Source organism: Balaenoptera ricei, chromosome 9 (genome assembly GCF_028023285.1).
Source record: "Balaenoptera ricei isolate mBalRic1 chromosome 9, mBalRic1.hap2, whole genome shotgun sequence".
Lineage (NCBI taxonomy): Eukaryota > Metazoa > Chordata > Mammalia > Artiodactyla > Balaenopteridae > Balaenoptera > Balaenoptera ricei.
This window is the reverse complement of record NC_082647.1, coordinates 22,751,769-22,765,815: the sequence shown is the minus strand read 5'-3', so window position 1 is coordinate 22,765,815 and position 14,047 is coordinate 22,751,769. Positions and strand designations below refer to the sequence as shown.

The following is a 14,047-nucleotide window of genomic DNA, read 5'->3' as shown; positions in this document are numbered from 1 at the left end:
TTCACCTCAAGATAACAAAAGGTGTTGTTAAATAGCCCATTACATGAAGAAATTTTCCACTTGGCAGATTCACTGAAGGAACTCAAACGCTGGGCTCTATTTTCACATACCTCCTATTTGCAGCTCTGGACAACCCATTCGCCTCATTTGTGTGCTGACAGACTCAATCTCTTGTACAAGTGGCACTAATATTGTCTCATTGATCCACTAGGAAGAAATGAGGTAATGATTTTACACACACAATTTTAAAGCATTTCTCAAATAATTATTTTCATGAAACTATTTTTGCTGTCCTGTACTTGAATATTAATATAGTGAAAGAGAATGGAAGTAGCAGCTACCTGAAGTCTAGAGAGAGATAAGTAACTATGCTAATGGAGTATAACTTGACTAAGTTATATTCTTAAATCACATATGCCTATTTTTTGAAGATATAAAACTTTCAGTTACATGTTAAGTTTTTCTTAAATTCTTCTTTCTAGGATCATTATACTTAGCTAAAAGGATCATCTTCAGTTTACATTTCTAGGTAATTATTCACACATTTACACATGTAGCATTTATACTGGTTTGTGGTTAGTAGAATAGTTTTTAAAACTAACATAACTGATTAGCTATCAGCAGGCTCACTCAATCCCCTAACCACGTGGAAAACAGATTTTACTGTATTTGAAACTACTTTGTGAATATTACAATATTCACTTTAGGACTAGGAATTTCAAATTCCACTTTGCATGGCTGATATCAAACTCATTCTGGGATGTGAAAAGACTGCCCAAGGAAATACCCCATCTAGTTTGTGTGTTATGTGTTTTGTGCTTGTTCACAGCAACTTCAACCACCATTTCTGTTTTCACACTTCTGTTTAACCATAAAGTAGAAGGATGAAAACAAGCTTCAGATCAAATACAAGTCTATAGAATTCATTATAAAATTTTTGAATTAAAAAGCCTCTGAAAATGAAGTGTTTTTATAATCTATTTAGCAAGAAAATTTGATATACTGGCAAGACCTGAACTGAATTCCTGTGAAGCTATTTTTAGACTTTATCCTACCTAGTGTGACAGTGCATATGCTTTGCTGCAGAAACATTAATGTGGTTGATTACTGAGTACTAACAAGACCCTGCTAGTGTATTACAAAATATATGGTACATGCATATACTGCTTTTTAAAAAAAGCCACAGAAAACCCTAAATTTCAGAACACTGTAGCCTAGGAATTCAGATAAAGGATTGTGTTTGTATTTCTTCTAAGCTAATACTTCTGACCAAGACTTTATAAATATATTAACATTTTTAGAGAAGCCTATGAGTGGAAATAAAAGAAAGTACAGTTCTAGGACATCATTTCACTTGTTCATTCTTCTAACCTTTATTAAGTGTATCCTACTTGCCAGCCACTCCTAGGCTGCAACAAAATTATCTACTAGGTCCAGGAGAGAGATCTAGGCCTCATTCCCAGAAAACCTGATTGAGTAGTTCTAGGGCTGGCTCTGGAATTCTTACTCAAAAAAGCCAATCAGGCTTCTGGTTCAAGAAAGTAGGCTACTATTTTCACCACTCCCTCTTGATACCCTATTTAAATTATAGTAAAAGAAGAAAAAAGGAGAACAAGTGATTTCAACATATTTCTAGAAGCTGTAGAGTGGGTGGATGAGTGTTGAAGGATCAAACAGTGGAAGAAGCGGCAGCCTCTATAGAATCTAAGTGGAGGAGCTTCCTGCAGTGGAGGAGGGGCCAATTCGCCCCCCGGAACCGGGACAAACAGGTACTACAGAGAACGACAGAAAGAGGCAGGGTTGAAACCAGGGAACTAACTCACTCTGTATATGCAAGAGCTGGCCTTGCCAACCTCTAGGCCAAAGATTAGAAGGTTCTTCTTTGGAAAAATCGAAGAAATTGATATATTCTGAAGTAGCTTCAAGCATATGTTATGTTCTCTAACTCTGAAGTTTTCTGACGTTAAGGACCTCATTTTTGCTTCCCTCACATTTCTAGACACATAACAGGCTCTGACAGGAAAGCTCTTTGAAAAGTAAAATTGAGATGTTGGGAAAGGGAAAATCTTAGCAACTAAATACACTGTTCCTTTATCCACTCAAAATACACTGATTTGCTAAATACGGAGGGAAAAAAAAATCCCAAGAATACAGACACCATATGGTAAACGTCATGTTTATTCTTATATATGTGCCACACATACTGCACTTTTAATAATACTTAATTCTGATATTCTAATAATTAACATCCCTAATTGATATTCTAACAACATACTTTGTACATTAAGAGGCACTAATATTGTCCAAAGAGTAATGTCAGAACTTACATTTCTGAACTTGGCTGTCCATGAATCCATATGATCAAGAAGTTGTCTATTCATAGTCACTCTTGCCCAGACCTATTAAAAATGTTTAAAATGAACAATCAAATAAAATGCCAGTTATCAATCATTCCTTCCCCCACCCTCAGAAATATTTGGAATACTTTGGAAAAAAACTTCATGAACATCAATACTGATCTAATTAATATGCAGTAGTTGCTATTCATGCACACATATATATTTAAAATTCCTTACATTGATATGTTCAAAGAACATTCTTCTTGCTTTTAAAAACAAAATTCAAATCCTTTATTTGCTTTTAAACTGATGAAGTTACAGAATATCAAATGTTCTAATCTAAATGTATTTCAAGAGCAAGAGTCTTGTATATGTTAAGTACGAGTAGATACTTGAGATACCTTTTTAATATAAATGAGTGCAGAAAAATGTTTTAGGCAGGAAAGTAATGTTAACTATGTGTCATAAAGAGTAAAACGTACAATATAATTCAGTTTTGGGTACACAGACTTAAGGAGTCTTTCTACCGTTTAATGTGTGCCAGATTTATGTTTCTAGCCAGTAGAAGTGGAGGTTACAGAAAAAAAAGTTCCAGAAGAAGAGATGACTTTCTAACAATCTGTAAATCATAAATATCAAGTCATTTTTATTTTCCATTTACCTCCTCTGCAGCTTGTTTAGAACTGAGATCAGCTTCATCTTTGTTAGCGCATGGGGCCTGAGACCTACAGGCAAGCTGATACTGAAACTTCTTTAAAGTTTGTGCATAATCCCCCACAGAACGACTGTAGTTCCAGAAAGTAGGACTGGTGGAAGGTGAAGTAGAATCTGGGCTTCCTACAATGATTAATTAAAAGAGTATCAGTGTGTTGTAGTAATTTTGATATCTGGAGTTGGTATATGAACTCTGGGTATCCAGGAACCTAGGCAATGGCAATCAAAGACAAAGTCTCCTGTCCTCCCTGCTCCCAACGTTTTCTCTTCTTCAGAGAAATGGACTGCTGGTGCTAAAAATTAAAAAGAACATTTTCTGAGCAGTATCACTTTAAGAGCCATAAGCTCTGTAAGTGGCTGAAAGTGTCTGTTTATTTTTGTTGTAAAATTAAGCTTGTTTCATTCTCTTAAGACTTTCAAAGGATTCAGAGAGAAACAAAAGACAAATTTCTTCAGGAAATAAATAGGCTAAGGAGTTCTTGCTTGAATTTTTGGAAGCTCTTTCTGAATGGGATAATTACAGCCTCTTATTAATAAACTAGCCTTTTGGCTAGCAGCTAAACTCACTCTTCCCTGCACTACACTGTGTTTTATTTATAGTCTGTAGTAATTCCTGCCTTGTATTAAGAGACCATCTGCTGATTACACTTCTAAATTTATAAATTTACTTTTAGGAAATGTAAATAGTCACATTTAGGGACTTAATACTACAGAGGAATCTACCACAGTACTTATCACACTTTAAGGTCTGTTTCTTTTTCCAAATAAAATTTGAGCTCTTTCAGGGCAGGGAGTTATTTTTTTCCCAAGCATCTAGCACAGTACCTGAATAAACAGCTAATCTTCAATGACAACTATATGATACTTATGAAGAGTTTATTTTTACAGAGTTTACCTGATATCAAAAATATCAATTAATATTTCATACCCTCACACAAAAGTCACAAATACAAACTAGTTTTTTTTTTTTTAATCTTAGCAGAATTTTTAAAAGGAATGACTGTAAAATAATAAAACTGGTTTTCTAGTGATGTTTACAGGCACAAAAGACGAGAAATCATGAAAGGGATATGTGGCAGTATTTCAAGTCACAGCATAAAAACCTTGAAGGTTAGCCAGTCTTGTGCTAGTAGCACTGGTCAAAGTACGTTTCATGCTGGCATGAAAATAAATAATTACATATAATAAAGAAATACCACTCTTGGGGTAAAAAAATTTCAAGTAGGACTTCTGGTAACACTGACTTAGAGGAATGAATTAATGTCAAGAAAAGAAGTTTTAAACAAGCACAAATGATTTAATAAATAGGGAATAAAAAAGGAAGGTAAGAGACATGGTCATGATAGAGTACAAAGTTTATCCTATTTTGATTCATTATTTTGACTATTAACTTTGAAAATGATAATCCAGCTTTCTGAGAGAAAACTTGAACTTAAGAAAAATTTCAATAAAGAGTGGCTTTAGATGACAAAAGAAGTTTTATACAGATGACAGAAATATGTTTTTATATCTGTTGTACATTAGCCGAAGTACAAGGAAAATATATATAGCAAGTGACACAACAGGGCCTCTCTGTAATGACCACCACCACCAAAATAGCACAAAACCTGTAGCTGGAGAACCACCAAGACCAAAGAATCAAAGCACACAGAGATTTGGAATTCTGGCAACATAACAAATCAGGTAATCTGAAACATCTCCAGCTATATATATGCTTATCAAATAAAATATATAATTTAAATGAATAATGGAGCTTGCAAAAATGTAAGAGGAAGAGTCAGTGGCTAAAAATGAAGAGGGAATTGAAAATCAGAGTGGCCAGCGGCCTGTGTGTGAGCTGATGCCGTGGCTGCTCTGGAGAATTCTGTAGGCTTTGGGAAACCTATCAGCTTGGATTTCAGTGCCTGGGAACTGGAAATGCGGATACAGGTCCAGGAGAGGTAGAGAGCTGGATTGAGACCTTCTTCCTGTCTCTATTCCCTGCACCCCGCATAGAGCCAGGAACCTCAAAGGGCCACATTCTGTGGATAAGGAAAAAACATCTGTCCACCGACACCAGAAGATAACAAGGAAGCTTGTCTCTCTTAGGTTGTTTAAAAAGAAACCCCCAGAGATTTAAAAATTACAGATCTATCTTCACATGGGTTTACAGTGCCCGTTTACACTCCCTGTGAGGTCCAGGAACCTCCAAGCCCCAAAATTACTTAAGTTAGTTCAAGGTCAATGATGTTCCTTAGGCACCCGGTAGAGGCAAATATAAAACTGCTAGCAGGAAACAAGGCTTCCATCCAGCCTGCCTAGGACAGAAAAAGCACAGATAAAACCCTGCTGAAGATGAGCTTACCAAAAACAAACAAAAATTACATAAATCACAGGGAAACATGTCTCCAAGCAAATGAGTCAACAAGAAAAAAATGTTAGCATGTAATCTCCAAGAACTTTAGATAACTGAACTACTGGACGGAGACTTTTAAAAAGCATGTTTAAAGTGATTGAGATAGGAAAAAGAATTGAAAACATAAGAACAAAACAAGATACTCTAAATCAGGCATATCTGAAAGAGAACCAAATGAAACTTTGAAAACTGGAAAAAAAAAAAAAAGACAAAGCGCTCAATGAGTTAGTTAAACGGTAGTTCAGACACTGCTGAAGAAAGAACCATCAGTCCAAACTGGCTAAAACAAACAAACTGTGGGGTGAGGAGTAAAACAGAAAGCTCTTCTTTATAGAATGCCAAACCACTAAATGTAGAAGAAATGAAAGTATTAGAAAGTCTCCATTTTGCAACCACTACTGTATTAACTCACTCGGGACAGGATCATCAATGGATGCTAAAACCACTGGATGAAAGCCTGCTGGGGGAACAGGATAGTCACAAGTCTCAGAAGCATCACACTATAGATTGTTTATTAATTACGGAAGGGAAAAACTCTTACAAAGAAATCAGGCCATCACTATGACCAAGTGATCCAATTTAACTTTACCAATAAAGGGACAAAATGATATCATGTGTCCCCTGATGTGATACATTGAAGGGAACACACCACCACCTAAGTTGTATTCTTGCCAAAAATATATTTAAACTGAATCTAATAATGAGAAAATGATCACACAAATAGAAATTTGCAAAACTTGCCTTATATCTTCAAAATGTAAATGTCATAAAAGACAAAAAAGAAAACAAAAACTCACAAATGTTCTAGATTAAAGAAGACAAAAGAAGCCTGACAATTAAATGCAATACAGGATCCTTGACAGGATCCACCATCAGTAACAGAAAAAATAGCTACAAAGGTCATTATTGGGTCAACTGGAGGAAATGTAAGTATGAAGAATAGTAGTAACTTAAATATGAGAATCATACTGTAGTTAGAAAGGAAAATGTCCTTGCTCTTAGGAGATGCATATGAAATACTTAGTGATGAAGTGGCCATTCAGCAAAAGAGTGTGTGTGTGAGAGAGGATATGTGAGTGCCCGGTTTCTCGCTGCTGGAGAAAGGAGCTATAAATATGTAAAGGGAGGAGGCCAGAACAAACCCTGTATAGTTGGACTGGGATTGGAGGTGTCATAGGAACTCATGGTTTTTAATATATATAGATGGATAGACGGAGAAATATACAAATGGATGGGTGTGTGTGTGTGTGTGTGTGTGTGTTTCCACATATATTTCCTAGCTGTCTGCTCAGTGGACCTAGATTAACCATGGCATATCCAGTGCCCAGATATTAATTTCTAAATATCTTTCTCCACTCAGCAATCATGGCCATGATTGCATGAGAAACAGACTAACTCCAGAGTTAGTTACTAGGGAAAGTATAAGAGGAGCCTGGATTATCTTGAGGGAGGCAGGGGGTGGCATGGGGTGGGGGCAGTGTTCAAAGAATGACACCGTCATGTCAAAAGAACACAGACTAGTGAAATCTGAGACATCTAACCATCAAAATAAATGACCTAATTGGAGAGAAGAAAACGCTCTTACAGTAGAATACCAACAAATAAATGTAAAAGGTGGTTGCACAACGAAGTGAATGTACTTAATACCACTAAATGATACACTTAAAAATGGTAAATCTTATGTATATTTTACCACCCACACAGAAAAAGTTTAAAAAACATAAAAGGGATAAATAATGAAGGAATGATGGAATTAGAAAGGCACTATGACAACCAACATAGTAATAATTAAATTTGCAAAGATTATTAAAAGGGTGTTAAAACTATTAAGTGAAAATTTGATGAGGAACAGAATATTTATAGTCTCAAAGTAGTTCCCAACAAAATAACTATTAATTATTTACAAATACTTAAATAAAAATACTTAATTACCTAAAACCTATGGGCACAGAAGGGTTAAAAGTATACAGACAGATATAGATATACAAGGCAAATACTAACCAAAAGAAACCTAGTATAGCTGTGTTAATGTCAGACAAAATAGACTTGAAGGCAAAAAGCCTAAGAGATAAAGATAAAAGGAGTAATTGACTAGAAGGATATTCTGAATTTACACGCACTTATAATAACAATCTCATGTATATTTAGCAAATCTGACAGAGTTATGAGGAGACATTTAATGGGAAACAATCAGTGGGAGCATTTAACACACTTTCTTAGTAACCAATAAATCAAGCAGATAAAAATTAATAAGACTCCCCTGGTGGCACAGTGGTTAAGAATCCGCCTGCCAATGCAGGGGACACGGGTTCAACCCCTGGTCTGGGAAGATCCCACATGCCGCGGAGCAACTAAGCCCGTGCGCCACAACTACTGAGCCTGCGTGCCACAACTACTGAGCCCACGTGCCTAGAGCCTGTGCTCCGCAACAAGAGAAGCCACCGCGATGAGAATCCCGCACACCGCAACGAAGGATAGCCCCCACTCACCGTAACTAGGGAAAGCCCACACGCAGCAACGAAGACCCAACACAGCCATAAATAAATAAATTAAAAAAATAACACCATCATGAAGCTTGACTCAATGAGCAAACATGAAGCCCAATATTTAGAGACTGTGCATTCTTTTCAATATACCAAGAACCACTCATAAAAAGTGGTCATAAATAGCAGGCCTAAATACAAGTCTCAAAAAAATAAAAACTTAATAGGGTACAGATCAAAATCTCTAGCCAGAGTACAATTAACTTAGGAAAAAACAGATAACAAAGCCTTTCATTTCACATATTTGGAAATTAAAAGCAACACCAATCACCAATAATACTTCCAAACAATATTTCTACATAACTCCTATATGTCAATGAAGAAATAAAAATGGAAGTCAGAAAATACCTGGATATGACAAAAATATGTAGAGGGTACATAGGGTTCTTTGTATTCCACTCTATAATTTTTGGTATCCTTGAAATATTTCAAAATTTAAAAAGAAGAAAAAGCATGTATCAACAAATAACAATATTGACTTGTTTCTTTGACATTTGTGGCACTTCCAGGAAAAATTAAATTAAAAATCAATAGAGAGATTTCAAGTGACACAAAGAGCCACGGTCCAATAACTGGCTTCCTCACTGTGGCCATGCTTTAGCACCTAATGTGCTTTCTGTGAAAGTTCCTGAGGGGGAAAAATCATTACTAGGCTCAATAGCCTAATTTGGTTTCAATAATAGACTTTGTAATAATCAAATCCACCCCAAATAGATTAAGATTTGCTAACATTGTTTCCCAAGGCAAACCAGAGACAAGTTAAAACATGTTCTGAAAACAACAGCACTTCTGGAGTAAATCCATGCTCTCTCCAGCCTCCCTGCCACACCAACCTTCCCAAGGACTACCTGAAAGGAGACAACTATCACTTCACGAAGCTCTGCTGCGGACCGCATCAAAAACAGTTTTATGACCTCAACTTTTAAACAAATTATAACTTACATTATATGAAAAAGCTTTCAATCGTAATGTAGACAAAAGGTTCAAGATTTCTGTTAGCTCAGCTATATTTTACATCTTAAATTTTGGTGAACTTAATTCTTCTAACTGAACAAAATACAAAAACAAAATATATTTCTCTCCTAAGCTACACAAGGTGTATTATTAAAGGACTTAAACATTCATGTATGAGATCAAAGTAACAAAAATAATAGGTTGAAGATAACGTAAAATGGCACAAAAAATACGTACATTAGATCTAAATAAAATATATATGTACCCAGCTTAACTCTATGCTGTTTCTCTTCTTCACTTCTAAGAAAAGTATCCAAGGTTCGTAGGTCTGTCATGTAGTCTTCTTTGTCAGTAGGGGAGTTGTAGACGGTGGGTGAAGAACGGTAGCGAGATCTCAATCCACTGTTCTCCACTGGTCCAACAGTGGTAGGGTATGGAGAAGATGGAGAGGGACTATAGCTGGCCAACTATACAAAATAAAAGAAATTTATTTTATTTTTCTTTAACTGAAATTTCTTTCTTTTGGTTTTTGACTTTCAAAAAGTACACACCAATTAGAATGGCCAAAATCCAGAGCACTGACAATACCAAATGCTGGCGAGGATGTAGAGTAACAGGAACTTGGATTCATTGCTGGTGAGAATGCAAAACAGTCACTTTGGAAGACAGTTTGGCAGTTTCTTACAAAACTAAACATATGATTACCAAAACAAACATCCTCCTCCTTGGCATTTACCCCCAAAAGCTGAAAATTTATGTCCATACAAAGACCTGCACACAGACGTTTATAAGAAACTTTATTCTTAACTGTCAAAACTTGGAAGCAACCAAGATGCCCTTCAGTAGGTCAATGGATAAACTGTGGTACATCCAGATGATGGAATATTATTCAGCACTAAAGGAAATGAGCTAGCAAGCCATGAAAAGACGTGGAGGAAACTTAAATGCATATTACTAAGTGAAAGAAGCCAATCTGAAAAGGCTACATATTGTATGATTGTGGAAAAGGCTGGGGTAGGGGGAGGATGTATAAGCGGAGCACAAAGGATTTTTAGGGCAATGAAATTACTCTGTATGAAACCATAATGGTGGATACATGTCATATGTTTGTCCAGACACATAGACTGTACACCACCAAGAGTGAATGCTAATGTAAACTATGGACTCTGGGTGATAATGATGTGTTAGCACAGGCTCTTCTATTCGTACCACTCTGCAGCAAGATGTTGATAGCGGGGGAGGCTGTGCCTGTGCTGGGGGCAGGGGTACACAGAAAATCTCTTTTCTATTCCTCTCAATTCTGCTGTGAACCTGAAACTGTTCTAAAAATAGTCTATTTTCCAAAAAAGTAATATATGTATATTTTAAAAAATGAAATGCATGAAGAAAATAAGCCATACTTGTAACTCTACCACCCAGAGATACTACAAACCTTTTTCACATTTCATGTATTTTCAACTCTTTAAATGTACATATATGTTAATATATTTTTGTTTTCATATAATTGAGGTAATACCCTTTAGCATTATATTGTTTTTTTAAAGTTAACAAGAATTTTTCTATAAAAATCCTTTGTAAATATTCTTACTAGCTATATAATACTTCATAATACAAATCTATCATAATTTATTTTTACATTCTTATATTCTAGACATTTGGATTGTCTAAAATTTTTGGTTACTGTAAATAATGTTATGATTAGCATCTCTGTGCATAAATCTTTGCTTAATTTCTGATGACTTCCTTTAGGAGATCCCTAGAACTGAAATGACTTGATCAAAGCATATGAACATTTTTAATACACATTTCCATTCTATTAAATGAAAATGTTGTACTAAGTTATCCTCCTATCAGAAGAGGACAGGAACACCTATTTTGGTATGTGTCCATCAGCATTACTATTTAAAAATATTTATGATATATAAGAATTTTTTAAAAATGTATATTTAATTTGCATTTTCCTTATACTTATTAAGTTAAACACCTTAAAAATACAATTACTTGTCAGTAGTATTACCTATTTTATTAACTACTTACTCCAGTACATTGACAATTTTTTTCTACTGGGGTTTCATGATCAATTTATATTAGTTTGTAATAAATTAAGGATTAACAAATTTTATAATATTTAATGCTGTTTACAAATAAAAATGTTAATCTTCTTCCACACTGATTTTTCTTTTATTTCAATTAACATGTTAAATCCTTATATATATTATGACTGTGTCTGGGCTACTGTTTCATTAACTGGTTTTATCTTGCTCAAGCGGTGTAATATTTTATGCTTCCTTGACATTATCTTATTTCATTCTCTCAATAAGTGGTAAATATTATTACTGTATTAATTTTAGGTATAAGAGGTTAGGTAACTTGCTCAAGATCATACCAGGACACCATTCCAGTTTTCTGACTCTATTCTGTTCCAAGGCAGTGATTTCCACCATTCTGTCTTCCAGGTCACTTATCCATTCTTCTGCCTCAGTTATTCTATTATTCCTTCTAGTGTATTTTTCATTTCAGTTATTGTATTGTTCATCTCTGTTTGTTCTTTAGTTCTTCTAGGTCTTTGTTAAACATTTCTTGCATCTTCTCAATCTTTGCCTCCATTCTTTTTCCGAGATCCTGGATCATCTTCACTATCATTATTCTGAATTCTTTTTCTGGAGGGTTGCCTGTTTCCACTTCATTTAGTTGTTTTTCTGGGGTTTTATCGGGGACATAATCCTCTGCTTTTTCATTTTGTCTAACTTTCTGTGATTGTGGTTTTCGTTCTGCAGGCTGCAAGATTGTAGCTCTTGCTTCTGCTGTCTGCCCTCTGGTGGATGAGGCTATCTAAGAGGGACTGGGTCTTGCTCTGGTGGGCAGGGCCATGCTCAGTAAAACTTGTCTGCTGATGGGTGGGGCTGTGTTCCCTCCCTGTTAGTTGTTTGGCCTGAGGCGACCAAGCACTGGAGCCTACAGGATATATGGTAGGGCGGCCTCCAGGAGGGCTCACGCCAATGAGTACTTCCCAGAACTGCTGCTGCCAGTGCCCTTGTCCCCACAGTAAGCCTCAGCCACCCCCCACCTCTGCAGGAGACCCTCCAACACTAGTGGGTAGGTTGGTTCAGTCTCCTGTGGGGTCACTGCTCCTTCCCCTGGGTCCTGGTGCGCACAAGACTTTGTGTGTGCCCTCCAAGAGTGGAGTCTCTGTTTCCCCCAGTCCTGTGGAAGTCCTGCAACCAAATCCTGCTGGCCTTCAAAGTCAGATTCTCTGGGGATTCCTACTCACATTGCCAGACCCCCTGACATGGGGCTCAGAACTTTCACTCCAGTAGGAGTTCTGTGGTATAATTGTTCTCCAGTTTGTGGGATGCTCACCTGGTGGGTATGGGATTTGATTTTATCGTGATTGTGCCCCTCCTACTGTCTCAGTGCAGCTTCTCCTTTGTCTTTGGTTGTGGGGTATCTTTTTTGGTGGGTTCCAGCGTCTTCTGATCAATGGTTGTTCAGCAGTTAGTTGTGATTTCAGTGCTCTCACAAGAAGAGATGAGCACATGTCTTTCTACTCTGCCATCTTGAACCAATCTCCTCCAGTTTTCTAACTCTGGAGCTTACACTTCTAACATGTTTTATTGGATCAGAATGATCTGTTCATACAATAGCAAAATGCTGACAACTGTTGAAGATGGGTAATAGATACGCAGGAGTTCACTATACTGGTCCCTTCATTTTTGTGTATGTTTGAAAATTTCCATAATCAAAAGTTTAAAAAGTAATTGTTTCTTGAAAATTTAAAAGAACTCAATGGTAAAACTTCTGGGCCCTAATGTGTTCTGTGGATGTATTTGATTAATAGTTTTTAAATTTTCTTCCTTGATTTATTTAGGTTTTCTACTACTCTGTCAATTTTAGCATTTTTTTTAAAACATCTTTATTGGAGTATAATAGCTTTACAATGGTGTGTTAGTTTCTGCTTTATAACAAAGTGAATCAGTAATACATATACATATGTCCCCATATCTCTTCCCTCTTGCATCTCCCTCCCTCCCACCCTCCCTATCCCACCCCTCTAGGTGGTCACAAAGCACCGAGCTGATCTCCCTGTGCTATGCGGCTGCTTCCCACTAGCTATCTATTTCACGTTTGGTAGTGTATATATGTCCATGCCACTCTCTCTTTGTCCCAGCTTCCCCTTCCCCCTCCCCATATCCTCAAGTCCATTCTCTAGTAGGTCTGCATCTTTATTCCCATCTTGCCCCTAGGTTCTTCTGACCATTTTTTCTTCTTCTTTATTTTTTTAGATTCCATATATGTGTTAGCATATGGTATTTGTTTTTCTCTTTCTGACTTATTTCACTCTGTATGGCAGTCTCTAGGTCCATCCACCTCACTACAAATAACTCAGTTTCGTTCCTTTTTATGGCTGAGTAATATTGCCTTGTATATATGTGCCACATCTTCTTTATCCATTCATCTGTTGATGGACACTTAGGTTGCTTCCATGTCCTGGCTATTGTAAACAGAGCTGCAATGAACATTTTGGTACACGACTCTTTTTGAATTATGGTTTTCTCAGGGTATATGTCCAGTAGTGGGATTGCTGGGTTGTATGGTAGTTCTATTCTTAGTTTTTTAAGGAACCTCCATACTGTTCTCCATAGTGGCTGTATCAATTTTAACATTTTTTTTCCCCAGAAAAATAATTATTCATTTCATTAATTTTTCCAAAGTATTACTTTGGTTCAACAGACACATATAGCATCTATATTCCATACACTGTGCTAAGGAAACAAAGATGAATAAAAACACATAATCTTGTGCTCAAGGTTATAATATAGTAGAAAACAAGATAATTAAGCAATGTTATGAGCTTTATGTACAGAGCTAATTAGTAGATACTAATAATAGTTTTTAAGAAATAAAAATAACTTAAATATTCAAGAGTAAACTAGGGTATATCCACTAGATGAGTATTAATTAGCCATTAAACAGAAATTATGTTTGGGTGGTAGGACGATGAGTGATTTTTTCTACTAATTTCCTAACTTTCTGTAATGATCATATGGTACTTTTCCCATGAAAACAAAGTAAAACTATTTTAAAAAGTCATATTTACCTAT

General features: G+C 36.1%; 2 protein-coding genes across 3 annotated transcripts in view; one reads left to right on the top strand and one right to left on the bottom strand.

Moving 5' to 3' along the window:
• KLHDC10 (kelch domain containing 10) overlaps positions 1–14,047 on the top strand; it is a 138,309-nt gene that overhangs the window by 94,415 nt on the left and 29,847 nt on the right. The window lies entirely within an intron of this gene.
• Positions 1–14,047, bottom strand: part of TMEM209 (transmembrane protein 209) — a 30,720-nt gene that overhangs the window by 12,619 nt on the left and 4,054 nt on the right. For both annotated transcript variants that reach the window (XM_059933389.1, XM_059933390.1), the window contains exons 6-9: positions 9,211–9,412; positions 3,001–3,176; positions 2,328–2,399; positions 111–207 (exon numbers count right to left, since the gene is read on the bottom strand). In XM_059933389.1, the coding sequence (XP_059789372.1) occupies positions 111–207; positions 2,328–2,399; positions 3,001–3,176; positions 9,211–9,412 (547 nt within the window). The remainder of the gene's footprint in view (positions 1–110; positions 208–2,327; positions 2,400–3,000; positions 3,177–9,210; positions 9,413–14,047) is intronic.